General features: G+C 40.4%; 1 protein-coding gene across 1 annotated transcript in view; it reads left to right on the top strand.

Annotated features, from left to right (window-relative positions):
- Positions 1-16,988, top strand: part of ak5 (adenylate kinase 5) — a 100,891-nt gene that overhangs the window by 66,032 nt on the left and 17,871 nt on the right. The window contains exons 9-11 of the mRNA XM_050033785.1: positions 973-1,018; positions 4,069-4,113; positions 14,834-14,997. Coding sequence (XP_049889742.1) covers positions 973-1,018; positions 4,069-4,113; positions 14,834-14,997 — 255 coding nt within the window. The remainder of the gene's footprint in view (positions 1-972; positions 1,019-4,068; positions 4,114-14,833; positions 14,998-16,988) is intronic.

The following is a 16,988-nucleotide window of genomic DNA, read 5'->3' as shown; positions in this document are numbered from 1 at the left end:
GATTAAAATGAGTATGGTCATTATGTAGTATAATGAGACATAGTTAGTTACAATAAGTCAGCGCTGAGTTTTGGTTTCACATGGGACACAAGCAGCTGTCTCTTGGGTCAAAGTTCTGTGTTTGTTTGACCCATCCACTCACCTTGACCTCCTCCATATACTCGCTTTATTCTTTGTCCCCTGACTTCCTCCTTTGCTCCCATCACAATTACTATTGCTACAAGAGGTCGCCATCTATGCTCCTGATGACAAATAATAATGGCAATTTCATGGGCTGATACCAGCTTTCTAAACCTACTAGCTGGTGCAACAAGCCCTTTTAACCCATATCTATGAAGCTGATAACCACTGATAACAACCATTCAGTTGAATGATAACATTTGAAGCGTGGGCATTACCATCATAATTTGTTAAAGCCCAGTGTGAGTGAAAAAAATCTTTTATGAGGTTACCTCTTTTATGAGGTGCTCTGGTAGCTCACCTAGTAGAGCATGTGCCACATGTAAGCTGAGTTCTAGCAGTGGCACAGGTTTGATTCTGACCTGTGGCCCTTTGCTGCATGTCGTCCCCCCTCTCTCTTCCCCTTCTACCCTCAGCCACTACATAATAAAAGCAAAAAAAGTTAAAAAAAAAAAAAAAAAAAGAAAAGAAAGAAAGAAAGAAAAAGAAATGAGAATTAAATAAGACTTCTTCTGTCAAACCAACACTTCAAGAGAGAGAGAGAGAGAGAGAGAAAATCAGAAAATTCTCACCATTTGGAAGTTTTTAAAGGAGAATTGACTTTTAACAGTTAATGGATTATCAAGTAGATTCATGTATTTTTTCTGTTAATTTTTGTTCAAATGCAATTTCAATAGGTGAATGTGGCAAAAGCACATAGATGACACAACATGATGAAACTTAAGAAGAAAAAAGATGCATTTGAGAAGTGAAAACACACAGTATATAACACAAATGTCTCTGTCTTTACAGGTCAGAGAGGAGGAAGAAATTGGGTATGCTGAAGGAACCACAGAAAGTGAGTGACTGACATGATTGATTTTGATTGTTTGTCTGTACAAACAAAGGACAAACACACAAACACACTTACTGTCCTTCTGTGAGCTGCATCACACCATACAACCCAAGCTTTTATTAGCAACCATATATTTATCCCCATCTGCTATCTTTTATACACCAGCAGCTACACTCCATTCAATATTTCATCTCTCTCACACACACACACACACACACACACACACACACACAGAGTTCCATCTTAGTAAATGCCATGTGTGTCATGTAGCTGTACTTCATCAGATTGCTGAATGAACTTCTCCCTGTAGCCACGTGTGCCTGAGTGTGTGTGTGTGTGTGTGTGCGTGCGTGCGTGCGTGCGTGCGTGCGTGCATGTGCGTGTGTGTGTGTGTGTTTTTTCATTAGCGTTGCTCTGCATCAACAGTATTGATTGTGTAATGGAGGGGGAGAGGGGCTCGTCTGTTGATTCACTGTTGCCAGTTGGACCTGATGTTTATCTTGTCAGCTAGCTGTCGCTACGCTAACATCAACTTGGAGCAGGCAGAGGACAGAGAGGTGGAAGAGGAGGAAGAGGAGGAGGGGAGGAGAGGGAGGACACTTGTCTGATTAAAGAAGAACAAACCCTGTGAAATTTGCCAGAGCCATGTTTATAATATGAAATATATTTTTAAAATTCATTGACAAACTCTTCACTCTCCTCCTCACTTGTCTCCAAATTAAATTCTGATGAATTTCCTTCAGTCCACTTTTTTTTTTTTTTTTGTTACAATAAAGTACATTACTTTTTGAAAAGCCGCAAAAACAGGGATGAGGTCACACACAGTGGATAAAGACGATCGAGTCCCTGCTCCTCTGTACTCTCCCCCCTCCGGACTGAATGAATAATTAAATGTTATTATTGCATTACGGACATAATTGTTGTTGTTCCCACTGCTGTTTTATTTTCTGCTAATTGGGAGAGCACTTCTGTTCATGGCCCAGTTTAAAGATGTAAATGTTGGCATTCATTTCTTTTAGTGATTAAGTTGAGTAGGTTACAGCTGCTCAACAATATGATAACAGTTTATATCAGACCGAATGACTTGTCACTGTTGGTAACTGTTGGTGAACCTGTGAGCTAAATTAAAGCTAAATAATTAAAACATTCATTAGGACAAATGATATTGCTTAAATGACATTCTGTAAGTACGCAGAAATTATTCAGAGGGGATGCATACTTAAAACTGAGCCACTGCCCATTCAAAATGTCTGTGCATGCCCCTGGTACTCAGTATATAGGGCATACTGCATTTACTTTGTATATGAATAATTAAGACAAAACTTCTGTTTCAATTCTGAATACATTAACAGAATAAGCAAATAGACTTTAACTGAGATGAAGGTTTAGAAATAAAGCATTGTTGTAACCATTTGCCTTAGTAGTGGGTGAAGCATTGTAAATTAATACTGAAAGTTAGCATTCAGGATAATATCTTAAAAACCAGAACCTTAATTTACACAGTAATCTATTGCAGCCATAGTCATTCAATGTAGATTGATGTAGATTTGGTCTGTATAGAACAGATTGTCCTGCCGTAAAACAGTTTCCAATCAAAGACTGACTTGAGCCAAGACTTGAGCCCCATTTTAGAGCCCATTCGCATTTAAAGTACATCAGTTAAGAAGTGACAAACAAAATTGCAGTAATGAGATGCCAAAGATATGTTTAAGGTAGCAAGAAGGGTCTGTTCAGTCTTCATAATACAGATTTCTATTAGTTTAATTTTTTATAAGTGATAGTGATGCTAGGTCAAAAGTTAATTGAAGAGATCTTTGTCCAAAACGTGTATGTGTTGTTTGTTAAAAATGTTTTTAATTTTTTTAATTTGTCTCTTTGGCTGCTAAATGCTAGTTGCTAACTATCTGTGTTCGTCTGCTGTTTGGTGCTAAACAGTAGCGCATAGAGTGCTGTAGGGATGACAATGTTTTGTAGGCCGCCGTGGAAGTAAGCATCATTGCAGAAAATAAGCTCTGCTGCAATCAAACATTTTACCTAAACGTTTTATTCAGCAAGATAATCCTCACGAATGAACCCCTGTTCGTGACAATCAAAGCTTAAATGCAATCGCCAGGAGTAAAAAGCTAATGTTAGGCTATGAACGAACTACACTAGACCTGTCACATGACTTAACGTCATCACCATAACAAGACTTGAAGCCATGTTTGGTATGATGACGTGCTGTAGTCTCAATTAGCCACTTGTTAGCAACCGCCTAGTTTAAGACAGGTAAAAGCTTCAAAGTTTACAAGCGGGGTATTTACTGACATATTTCATGTCATAGAATAAAACGTGAAAGTCTCCTCAGCTTGTGTTAACCACAGACCTTATTTCAGGCCCTGTACAAAAAAGAAACCCTTTACTTCAAGACGGGGGAACTGGAGTGATAAAATGCTAACTCATTTCCTGGTTCTTGGACTCATCCCTGGGGCTCTCTGTTGGTATTGCTCAAAAATGGTAAATGGACTGCATTTATAAAGCACACTCACAGTCTCAGTGACCACTCAAAGCGCTTTACAGCACAAGCACCATTCACCCATTCATACACTGGTGGCTGCTCATTAGATTAACATTCACATACATTCACACTTGGGATTCAATATTTCACCAAGGACACTTCAACATGTAGACTGCAGGGGCCAGGGACTGAACCACCGACCTTCTAATTTATAGAGAACTGCTCAACCTCGTGAGCCACAGCCGCCTAGAAGATGCCGTTTAAGTCTGGTTCTAGTTTGTTTATATAAGCGAAGAGGCTCATTAATATACAATGTATTACTAATTCATCTAAAAAAGTTGATGATGTTAATAATATCAATTAATTTATCATTTAAAGAACAGCTTGTAAACAGGCTGGCTGATAAAATGGTAATAAAAAGAGGGGAATAATAGAGCAGACCTCAGGAGTGTGTGCGTGTGTGTGTGTGTGTGTGTGTGTGTGTACAGTATGCCGTATGTGCTGCATGTGTTGATCTGCACTGCATGTTAAACTCTGATTTTCTCTCCTCTGACAGTTTATTGTACAGAACAGAGGAAACCAAAGGTCATCTTCATGATGGGTACGTGCACACAACACATACACACACACCTCAGCAATGGTGGAGCCTACCTCATTAGGAGCAGCTGAAAATGCACACACAGACACAGGCAAGATAGTAATGAGCAGCTGCTGACTGCTGGGCTGGTTGTTAGTTAAACTGGCCATACACACACACACACACACACACACAAACACACACACACACATACACAGGGAGGCAGAAAATAATACCGATCAGTTGATCAGCTGCTTTGACATTTCTGCACGTTTTAAGTGAAACTCAGACAGTTGTAGCTCTGATGAAAAAGCTGCGTTCAGAAGCGTCGCTGGAGAGAAAACGACAGATGTTTTGTTCTCAGAGGCTTTTGCTCGTTGCAGACGACAATGTTCATGAAGTAATTTCAGAAAGTTTTAGCAGGAAAGATGGCTCCTGTAGAACTTCACAGCTTGTTTCAACACCAGAAAATAAGACACTGATTATTACTGAAGAGAAGAGACGTAGTTGAAGATGTAAAATACTTCACAAATCCTCATTTAAAACTTCACTTACAAAAGGCATTAAAGTGATAAAAACAATATTTTAGGTGAGTCTTTTTTAATGTTGTCTCATATATTTTGTAGATTTTATGCTGAAAATTCAACTTCAAAGTATCTTTTCATAAGCAATGTATGCTTATTTATCATGCACTACCAATGGGTGTGTTTATTGTGGAGTAATTAACTCCTCTTATTTTCAAGATGATCTGTTTTGACATGTATTACCTCTGGCAGGTTTGATGGTTTTACCCCGTTTCGGATGATTAAATTCTTTTGCTAACCGTGTGATAAACATTTTGACCCAGCAAAGATCCATCTGGGATCAAAATTTGTTCTGTGTAAATAAATCAGGAGTCAGTGTGCAGCTGTAACAGTTCACGTAATGTTGGTTTCCAGCAGCTTTGCACCTGTAAGTCATTTGCATATAATTACACTCCTTCTTCAGTTTGGGGCTATTTTCCTGCTCTCAGATCAGTTGAAGGATAAATGCTCCTACACAGGTAGCGAACGTGCCTGAATCTCTTTGGATAATCCTTAAATCTAAAATAAAATTGTGTCATGAGCTGAAACGAGGCTGTTTAAACTGAAGGAGCACAATGTAGATAACTGTCATTTATCAAGCGAAAAAAACAAAACAATTACAGGTTTAAGGATCTTAAATGTGAGGATTTTTTATTTTTCTCTGTTTTGTGTCACTGTGGATTGAGTATCTTTGGGGTTTTAGACTGTTGATCAAACACAGCAGACTCTTTGAATGTGTTATCTCACACTCTGGGACTTCTGATGGTCATTTTCTACAAGTACAAGTATGATTAAAAAATAATGAAATGAATAATGAAAAATCCTAATCTTCAGCATGAACTATATAATGTGGTGATATCTCTTATGCTGCCATTTTGGGCAGGTTTCTCCTTTTCTCTCTGATTCTAGTGAAATGAAAGTCTCACAAAAATGAAATACTCAAACACTACTGCTTCAAAGTTCTGCTCAGGTGCAGCAGATGAGTAAATGCACTCATTTACTTCCACCCTCTGGAGCCAGAGTTTGAGTGTGTTTCTTTGTGATCAATTAGTATGCTGTGACAGTGAAGCAGTGTGGCTCAGTCCACTAATTGAGGCCTAGACAGAGAGGCGAAGGTTAATGAGAGATCTGGGACTCAGAGTCTCCCTTACCCACCGTTCACTTCGCCACCACTGGAAATCACTAAAGATTCAGTCATTAAAAGATTGTTTCTTTCACGTGGCTATGTGTGTTAGTGTAAAAAAACTTTCCATGAAAACCAGCATGACAAATCCCCACTGATCTGTACTAACACCAGTTTGTGTGAATGTTTGAGAAACAGACATCGAAGTTAGACCAGGGGTTTTCCCTCAGCAGGGGCAGATAATTGGGGGAAAATGCCAACAGCATATAAAACATTAGTCGACTTGCATGTGTCTCCTGAGCAGATTTTAGAGCATATAATGAAAGGTTGGCAACATCAGCTAACACATTTAGGATTTTATTCTGCTTATAACCATCAGCGTGTTCTAAGAGAAATAGAGATTTATCAGAGCAGTAAATGGTTTACAGCTTTCATCACAACATCAGTTTCTAATGCTTTAACTTTTAATTGTCACTGCTAAACTGAGCAGCTGTTGTCTTCATGCATGTCTGTACTATAGCTGTTACCCTGAACTATCACTGTTCTCTTTAGATCTCTCCTAAACCTTTCGCTGTTTGCCAGAGGCAATATGTGAGACAATTCACAGACAGGTCGCACTATGACATGTTAGATGAATATGAACATGTTACATAGGTAGTGTCTTTTCAAAAATAACAACCTTACAAAAACATAGTAATAATAAATAGTAATGATAAAATCATGTTTATGTCCATCAGGTGAGTGTAAGGCCAATATCCACTATTCTTTTCGCCTTGTTTTTGGTCTCCACCGACTCCTCAGGGAAACATCTGTCTCTTTCGCTGCTAAATGCTCCATTATGTACGCTGATTAGTTGCTAACTAACTGTGTCCATCTACTATTTGGTGCTGAACAGTAGCATATAGAGTGCTGCAGGGATGACGTTGTTTTGTGGGCTGCTGTGGCAGTTGGCATTGCCTTGGTTCCCTTGACAAAAAACCAATGGAATTTCTCTCATTGGATTTTGGATTATTGCAGAAATAAGCTCTGTGGTGCTCTGAGTACCTACACGTTTTGTTTAGCAAAATAATCTTTACAAAAGAACGCCACTTTATGATTCTTTAAGTATAAACACAATTGTCTTCCTCTCCATACATTTCTTATCATGGAGAAATTATCCCACTAAACGGCCAGTAGTGATATACTTTGATATTTACAGCTATTTGATCGAATCACTGGGTAAGATCATCATGTAAGCTAACAAAGATCAAAACCAGGCCTTGCAAAGCTTACTTATCTTCACCTTCTACAGTTTGTCTGGCCAAATTACCTAATGCTGATGACTCATGCCTACATCCACTTTTGTCCTCTTAAAAGCTCTGATTTTTAATTCAGCACCTTTTAATTACTTAGATCTGGGTTCTTTGCCCTGTTGGTAGTGCATCCCATCACACAGCAGCTTTTAGACATTTTTCTGTTGTTTGTGAGCAGAGGGGAAAGACAAGGAGGCACCTTCACTCAGTACAAAGTCATTGGAGAGCAATAAAGTTTTCCTCTCCGATGGGGGCAGGACTTCAATGCGCTTTGTCTCTGTAAACAAACTACACTACCATCACATGACCAAACGTCCTCTCCACAACAAGGCTGTAAAGCCATGTTTGGTCTGAGGAGACTCTGTAGTCTCATTTAGCCGCTTGTTAGCAACTGCCTTTTGAAGACACATAAAAGCCTCAAAATGAATAGGGTGTTTACTGACGTTTTTTATATCATACAACAAAACGAAAAATGAAAATCTCTTGAGCTTGTGTAAACAACAGACCTTAGTTCAGGCATTTAACCAAAAACCCATTCAAGAAACCCATCGACTTTTAGACAAGGGAACTGGAAGTGCAGAAATGCTAACTCATCTCTGTATTGTAGGACCCATTCCTGCAGAACTCGTGGGTTTATCGGAGCTTTATCTCCGAAATCAGCTGCGGCTGAAAATTGGGCTGATGAGAGCAGTAAGACTGAACCAAATCATTAGAGCTGTGGGCCAGACAATCCAAATAATGAGCTGTAAAATGCTAAAATGTCCTGTAGTGCTGAGGGGAACTGAAGAGTTGGGTGATGATGACTTTCTCTGGATCTACACACTTCACATTACACACAGTCATTTCATCCACTGTTATTATGAAAAAAATATTGCAGCTTTGAAAATAGAGTGTGTCCCTAAAACCAAAGCAACTGGGTAGTCTAATAAGGTAACAAATCCTTGCAAACTTAATACCTAAACTCATGGCAGGTCAAATCAACATAAATAGCCCATTTATTTTAACTTAAGTTGACCATCCCTCTAATTACAGCCACTGCAGTTTTTGAGGAAAAAATGGACACAATAATGTATAGCCTACACAAGAAATATAATAGACACAAGAAAATCCGAAAACAGTGTCAGAGATGTTGGCACTTAAATCATCTTCCCTATTGTAATATTTAGTCAAAACAGTATGAACCCTTCAGCTTTGCATTATTTAAAGCACAAGTTACAAAATGCTTTGCAACTGCAAGGACTAAATTATGTAGTGCAAGTAACACAGAACTGGCTAGTCTGTTGTGCTCAATATGAAAGTGACTCAGCTATTTTATTTACTTATGATGACTCATTATGTGGTGGAACAGGTAGTTTGTGTACCACATAAACTGAATCCTGCCTACAAGATTAGTTTTGTGAGGACAGGTTTTCTTTCCAGGCATGTCAGATATGATGCCGACTTTGGAAACATTGTCTGTAGACTCCCTGACTCAGCACGAGGACTCCTTAATTATAAATGAAAAGTTACTGTCCCCTCGTCAACCCCTCAGCTCCTGCTGTCGCTCTTTTCCAAAACTGCTCCACTGATGCTGACACTGCAGCTTCAGGGAGTTATCTGTCAGACTCTGCTCTTTAATCTGGTGGTGGAGAAGTAGAAGGGCTCAGAGTCACTTGCTGCCCATCTACCTGCCCTCTGAAATGCTGATGAGAGTGAGTATCAGGGCATCTTCAAGGAGTAAAGTGAGGAGGGGATGAAAAGAAAATAGCATTATATAGGAGTTCTGGAGTGATGGTGTAAAGTCATACACCTTAAACTAGATAAAACTCAAATTGTAGTTGAAGCAAACCACAGATAGGTTAGAAGAAGAAGGAGAAGAAGACGAAGGAAAAGAAGAAGAAGATAAATTTATATATATAATCAGGACCTATACATGTTTTAAATGGAGAAACTGCCTGGGGCTGCCTTGGACAGGCGACCCAGGCAGTTGGGGGTTCAGTGCCTTGCTCAAGGGCACCTCAGCAGTGCCTAGGATGCAAACTGGCACCTCTCCAGCTACCAGTCCACGCTCCATACTTGGTCTGTACGGGGACTTGAGCCGACCCATGGCCACTGCAGCAAGGACATAACCCCTGTACATGGGACGCCCGCTCTACCCACTGAGATAATGTTACTTTATGTTTCAACATGCTATGGTTAATGTGTGGGTAGGTGTAGACACAAGAACCATTTGGTTTTGGTGGCACTGTCCCGTCTGGAAACACAGTGATGTCTGGGTAAAAACACACCCACATTTGGAAAGGTTCCTGGAAATGCAGTGGTGGCTCGCTAAAAAACAAGCCAATTTTGTTGTCCATTGGTCTTGAAAAGTGGTCTGCAGCTTGGCAAAGGTCAGGCCTAGGTGTCACGCCATCCCCCCACAATGACAAAGTCAGCTCATATACTATGTCAGTTTAGAAACGTTGATTTCATACGTATAAAATATACAAATGCAACATATCTGTGGTTTGCCAAAACACACAGCACCAACATTTTTATCCGGCAACTGCGGTGAGTTGCCTGCTTGTAGCTGCTGCATGCTTTGTTTTATTAAATTCCTGTCAGCTATTGATGTATTATAAAGTTTGGTGCTGTTTTTGCCTCGTCGTACATGTTGCCAGTCATCAAATACTTGCTGAACAACACGTAGAGGCAGAACTGTAATCAGCAATTTAATTAAAAAAGATGTATGAGCTGTTGTTGACATCTCTCATTAAAATGAATAATAGTATATCTGTTCAGGAGAAGTATTACAGACGCATTTATGTTCTCAAAACAGCTTTAATTAAAAGTTGGGATAGAAGAGTTTTAGATATTTGTACTTTATGTGGTTTTATCCATTGAAAACCTCCCTGACTATAACAACTGGTGGAAAAGTTGAAGCAGCATTCTGCAGCAGTGCTTCAGAAAATAGGTGAAAATGATGCCCGGGGGAAATGCTAATGTGAAGCTTCACTGGTGTCTGAGCTTTCAGACTTGTTTCATCTTCATGTTCTCAACCCACCGCTCTCTCTCACTCCTATCTCCCTCATTTCTATTTCCCTCCTCTCTGCAGAAAATTACCATTTTATTGTTGTAATAAGAGTCACATTTAAATAATGACCAAAAAGAACTGCTGTTAGTGTGAGTTGTTTTGCACTGATGCAATGGCAATGTTGCACATTGGTGGCCCTTGATGAAAACCAAGAATGTCATTAATAAGCAGCGAGCACCACAGCTGTTAAAAGATGAGGCTGGTGTTATTTTCCCATCGTCAACAAATCCTATGAAAAGACCAAAACTAACAATTAAATGGTCCCTCTTGCATTACTTTATGACTTCTCAACATGATCTGCAGCCCCCAAGCCCATTCTTTCCTACTGAAAACAAAAATGTTATCTCAAAAACAGTTTCATTTTTAATGAAAAACATTTTTTTAAAAAAGGCTCAGTGATCTCCTAAAAAGCTGAGCACTGTAGTTTGTAGTGATTTAAGATCTATCTGTGGTGGATTAATACACATTTAGAGCTTTAGTGAATATTTACGGCAGCAGGACGGTGTATGTGGAACTGAGACCGTGTGTTCGTAATAAGGGAACAACAGCCTGGCTTCTCAATGTGTTTTATTAGTTTTTGGACAACATTGAAACTCTGTGGCTCGGAGTAATAAAATACATCAGGCTTTAGATACACAGGCCGAAGTGGGATTTACTGATTGTGGGTGCAGTGAAATCATTTCCATTTTCAACCACATATCTGAAGCCAGGTCAAGGTAGCAGCAGGCCAAGCAAAGCATTCCAGATGCAATGCTTTCCAGCTCCTCCTGGGGGACCCTAAGGTGTTCCCAGGCCAGACGAGATATGTAATCCCTCCAGCATGTTCTGGGTCTGCCCTGGGGCTGCCTACCAGAGGGATGTGCCCGGAACACCTCTAACAGGACACGTCCAGGAGGCATCCTGATCAGATGCCTGAACCACCTCATCTGACCCCTTTCGACGGGAAGGAGAAGCAGCTCTCCTCTGAGCTCCCTCCAGATGTCCGAGCTCCCGACCCTATCTCTATGGCCGAGCCCAGACATCTTCATTTTGCCTGCTTGTATCAGTGATCTTATTCATTTGGTTGCTACCCAGAGCTCATGACCATAGGTGAGGGTTGGGATGTAGATGGACCAGTAATTTGAAAGCTTTGCCTTCCGGCTCAGCTCCTTCCTCACCACCACGGTCCAGTGTAGCGCCTGCATCACTGCAGACACCGCGCCAAACCGCTGATCCATCTCATGCTCCACTCTACCCTCATTCGTGAACAAGATCCCGAGATACTTGACCTCCCTCGCATGGGGCAGTAGCTCTCTCCCAACCCAGAGGGGACAATCCCCTGTTTTCAGACAGAGAACCATGGCCTCAGATTTGGAAACAGTACAACAAAATATAGAAAATAGCCAACCTTATCCTTTACAGGTAAGGAGGGACTACCTGATGTAGTTTCCTTTCCACAACAGGTTACAGATTAAATAGTGTCCTCAAGTTGATTTACAGAAACTTACATGATTAATAAAATTGTTGATTTTCTATTAGATTATTATTAGAAACTTTATCTCTGAGGTTTAACTGTTGCGTAGACAAAACAAGCAACTTGAGCACGACACATTTTCTATTATTCAGTTAATCAAATAAAAATGTTTATTAAAGATCATTAGTTGCCTCTGGTAATTATTCAGTTGCTCTCAAGTCAGATTGTTTTACCTTCTTATTCCACTAAAAGGATAAATTGGTGTAAAGAAGTTTAGAAATTCTGGCTCAAAACAACTGACAGTGAACACTGAGCTTCAGTAGAGAGGCTAGAAGAGGCGAAGCAAAGTGCCATCATCTACAACCGCTCAACAATTTCACTTCTAGAGCTGCAGCATAAGTTAAGTTTAGTGGACTAAATGTGGGACTGTTTTGCTCTAAGAAATGACAAAACTATCCACAAGATTCAGAGACATCTGCAAACAAATGTGTGTTTGGTCCAACAAGGAGCATTTTAGTTTTCACTATGTTTAAAATTAAAAAGTTTCTAGATATTCAATTTTAAACAGGCAGGTGTGAAGTTTTGAGAGACTTCTGATGAATTTCCAAGGTTGAATTGGCATATATAACTGCATATCATCAGCATAGCCATAAAATGGAGCCCATAATTATGAATAATTGCTGCACTGAGACCTAAATATGCAGCTCCCTTGGCTTTACAGAGCTTTACAGCGAGTTTCAGCTCATTGTTAAGCTGTACGACCCACAAATTTTACTGTTTTGTTTTGCACTCACTGCTCTCATTGTCTTGTTTTTAACCGAAGCAGGCTGCCTACTCATGGAATAAGCTCTTTAAGCTTACTGTGCACTACCTCCTCAGCCTTAAACAGCAGACCAACAAAGATAGTGACAAGCTGGTGAACTTAGTGGAGCATTTAACATCTAAGGAGACAGATATTTCCCTCAGGAGTCGGTGGAGACCAAAAACAGAGCTCAAAGAGAGAGATTATTGGACTGAAATTCACCGAGTGACCTGAAACAAACACTCTAAATTAGTGATAATGTTGCTCAGTAATTGCTGGATGTCTAAATGAGCAACTGTTCTTTCAGGTTTAAGTTACGCTTCAGAAGTTTGTGGTAAAAAAAAGTAATTAAATTGGTGGAGAACCTGAACATTAACTCAAATTAAAGCAGCAAAAAAAGATATTATTACAGTATACAACAGTGCAGAGGCATTATAAACACACTTAAGACTTCTCGTCCGAAGCTTCGAGGCCAGTTAATCTAAATTTCAAATGGTTTCAGAGGGAGAAAAATATCTTTACCCACAGAGCCATTTCATACAGCAGGTTTGAGTTTGAGCCGACTAACCAGGGAGTCCCTAACAAGCTTCTCTGGGCTTTTGCTTCAGTCCTGGTGGGTCATTATTTTGCTTCCTGGCAGAGGTGTCAAGCAGCAGAGGAATACTTCAGGGAAGTAGGCGTCGGGGGCTGGTGAAATATATTAAGTCAGTGGGTATGTGCTGAATGTACAATGAATGAATGCATTACTGCCCTCCCTTCCTTTTCCTGACTTCATGGTCATCCGCGGGTGAGCTGAGCCCCGCTCATATCAGTCCGTGCTCTCAGAGGAAACGGTGATGAGGACGTTTGTTTTTGGTGGAGGGCAGCGACACTCGGATTGGAGAAGAATACTGATGATTGTGAAGCACATCCTGAGTTTTATTACTGTGCCCAAGGCTGGTTATGATTAATCACCACTGTCCACTGACGCTTCATGCAGCTTCATGGCCATGTAATACAGTTAACCTGCGATAAAACACCTACAGACCTCACAGCTCACAGCACAGCAGACAGACTGCTGAAATATTTTTGAATTCTTTAAAGGAAATAGGCTAAAATGTAATTCCTAAATGGTGGCTGGTTAGTAATGACAGTGTGTTTTTCTCCTTGGGCTGTTACAATGTATGCAGCCTGCGTGTGTGGTCTCCTGTCTTTGTGAGGACCAGTTTGGGTCTTGGGAGTAAGACAGTGTGGAGTCGAAGTATAAAGTGGCATGAAAAGTAAGAGAGTACAAGCTCCTGAAATTCATAGTGAGGTACAATACTTGAGTGTGTGTACTCACCACTGGTTAAGGTACAAGGGAAAGTATTATGTCAATGTGGGACTTTACAAGTACAAAACCAATAAACATGCATGTGTGCATGCCTGTGTGTGCGTGCCTCTGTGAGAGTAGTGTTAAATTAAGGTGGCAGTGCAGGTAGATTCAGTTAGAGGAGAGAAGATGATAATGATCTGTGATAACCTGACTCTGAGCCCCTGGCAATGAATCAGACCTGTGACACACACACACACACACACACACACACACACACACACACACACACACACACACACACACAGAGTCACCTACCTACCTGCTACACTCACACACATTTTATCAATTTATTTATGCCCACATAAAAAGAACCATGCAACAGAATACATTTAGTCATGGACCAGTGACATAGGTCTTTGCTGTAGAAAACATAGCACTCAGTTGTCAGGGATATAAGTAACAGTGTCTCCACCATATATGGCAGTAGAGACAGCACGGTACTTTGCAGGTCATGTAGCCCTGTTTTGGGGCATCCTAAGTTGTTTAAGCCCTCTTAAGACCAAGCTGTGAATTTGTCTGAGGCTGCCCAATATGAAAGCAGGTAGTCCGCACCTATAACCTACGTCGGCTACCTCTGTAACAAACACTTCCTTAGACTCTTCACTGACAACCACAACATCCGGTGGTAGACAGATGTGAAAGGGTATCTGGGTTACAATTGTAGAGATGGAACATGGAAGGTTTGACGCAGGAACATTTGTACATTCTGGATGAAAAAAGGCAGGATATGGCTTCTGCTCTGAGGTCTACTAATCTGTCATGACGTGCTATGTACAGTCATTTGTAAGCATGACAGCTATCCAAGATGTGTGACAGCTTCCATGATGTGTTCTGTGGTGTGATGCAAACAGTGAGAAACCACTGGTTGAGAGACAGGACAGTGAGCAACACACACACCCTCCATTTCGTATTATCTCCCACTTTCATGCTCTTCCTTTACCTCTCAATTTCCTCTTTGTCATTCTTGCCTCACTTAGTGTCTTGCCTCAGTGATGACTTATGTGAGGATGGACTGACCTCTGCTTGTATCTTTGTGTGTGTGTGTGTGTGTGTGTGTGTGTGTGTGTGTGTGTGTGTGTGTGTGTGTGTGTGTTCGTTCTCTCAGGTGGTCCAGGCTCGGGCAAATCTCTCCAGTGTGAGCGGATGGAGGAGAGGTTCGGCCTGCGTTGCATCACCCTGGGTGACCTGCTGTGTAACGAGCTGCAGTCTCACAGCGATAGAGGGCGTCACCTGCGAGACGTCCTGGAGAGAGGAGAGCAGCTGCCCGAGGTCAGTGGGGCACTTATGTCACCTGAAACAGGACTATCCCAGATTTTACTGTATAATGAGTTCATGTTATGGCCACCATTTTTAATTGTTTTAACTCAGAATGCTTCATTGTTGCAGTTAGGAACAAAACACGGAGCCACAAGTGACTGTTTGTCTTGGTCAGTGCATAACTTATAAAAACAGTGAGAGAGAAGAAAAAGAAAAAATATGTACTGCAAAAGTCAAGAATCATATAGGCCTATATAAATATGTTATTCTGCTATTAGCCGAACACATAACTGAATTTTTTAGCTCTGTGATTGAGTGTTTCCTGCCAAAATGCACCCTGGGAGTCGTAGTTAACTTCTCCTCCAACAGTAATTTACAGAGGTTTGTACCTTTGACTTTTTATCAAAGAATTGCATCTTTTAGAACACAGTTGTTAATCATTTGTACTGAACGGCAGCGTTTTCATGTCCGTGTTTCAAGATGGTGTTAATTCACTTTAAGCCCAGTTCAGACCAAAGATTCTTGATGAGACAAAACAGTTTTAAATCACTGCAGAGAAAAGTTGCAGCGGTGTGAACTGGGTGGTCTTAGCTCGACTCAAGTCAGCTGATGACCTGTGACTCAGCTGGTCAAATCACCAGTGGCTGGTTTTAGAACGTAAAGCACATCACCTCTTTCAACAGCCAATCAGCTTGTACTGAAGTCCATGAGTCAATTTAAAATGACAGCAGACCGCGTGTTCGCTTAGTCTCATTCCAGAGTCATCGATATCCAGCGTTTGGGCAGTAACTTGTGGCATTAGAAACCAAGGTAAAAAGTTGTCATGATACGCGACCGGTTGCCATTATAGTTTAACGTCAGGGGGAAACGTGGCGGGACAAGGATGAAAGTTAAAGCAGTGAAACTCCGAGTAGGGTGGGTTTGAGTGGTGGTGGATGGGTCCAGCAAACACCCTCTGTCTTGATTCTAAAGCCAAATCCTGTTTTTTTTCCTAAACCTAACCACATGCTTTTGTTGCCAACCATGTGCGTTTATTGTTGAAGGAAAAAAAAAATCGCAATTTGCGGTGTTGTACCGACATGTTTTGAAAGAGACTGTATTTCCTGTGAGTATTTTAAGAAGCTACAAATTGTATTAAGAAAAGCTGAAAATCAGAACAGAAGTACAGTTGTTGCATAGAGATGATACACCATCTCACCTAGTTGCATCAGTGTGAACTAGCAGATTTTTAGAACAGTGCATTGCAGGTAGTTGTCTGTTTCAACCTGTCTCGTTGCAAAACATTGGTCTGAACTGGGCTGTACTAAAAGTCTTTTTTGTCTTCTCCTGCTTTGGTATGTGTGAGCCTCTACAAATCTGTCTCTTTCCCTAAACCCCTGACTTTATTCTGACAGGATAAAGTCTATGAATGCTTTTTTGAGGCACAAGGGATTTTATTTTCTGGAGCAACACAGTTGGCCACTGACAATAAGGGTGTCCATAGAATATACATTATATTGTTGGATTATTAAGACTGATGCATTACTGTTTAAGCAATAAAAAGTACAATGTCTCCCTCTAAAATGTAGTGGAGTAGAAATCAAAAGTAGTATCAAATAAGTCAAAAATACTTTTAAATTTGCATGAGATCAGTATACAAGTACATGTTCTTGGTTACTTTTTGCCACTGCTTTACAGTCATTTGTTTTGACATCAAAGTAGCAGTACAAGATGAAAAGTCAAGCTGAAATCAGGCCTTATGAAAATTTTGTAACCCCTCAGCCTATTTTTGCAGGTGGAAAATTGTAATTTTGTATGTACATTTTTATTTAAGAAACTGAACATTTCACCAATAATTTTACTTGTCTTCCAGAGATGAAAGCATTAGTTTAGAAAAGAACATACTGAGAAGAAGTGGTTTGTTTGGAATTGATACAAGAACAGAATATTAAATATGAGCAGTGATTGCAAATTGGCAGTGTGTCTGAACATAAAATCAGAGAACAATGATGCCACAGAAACAC

The sequence above is a fragment of the Epinephelus moara genome, chromosome 21 (genome assembly GCF_006386435.1).
Source record: "Epinephelus moara isolate mb chromosome 21, YSFRI_EMoa_1.0, whole genome shotgun sequence".
In the NCBI taxonomy this organism is placed as follows: domain Eukaryota; kingdom Metazoa; phylum Chordata; class Actinopteri; order Perciformes; family Serranidae; genus Epinephelus; species Epinephelus moara.
This window is presented reverse-complemented; position numbering and strand designations above follow the sequence as displayed.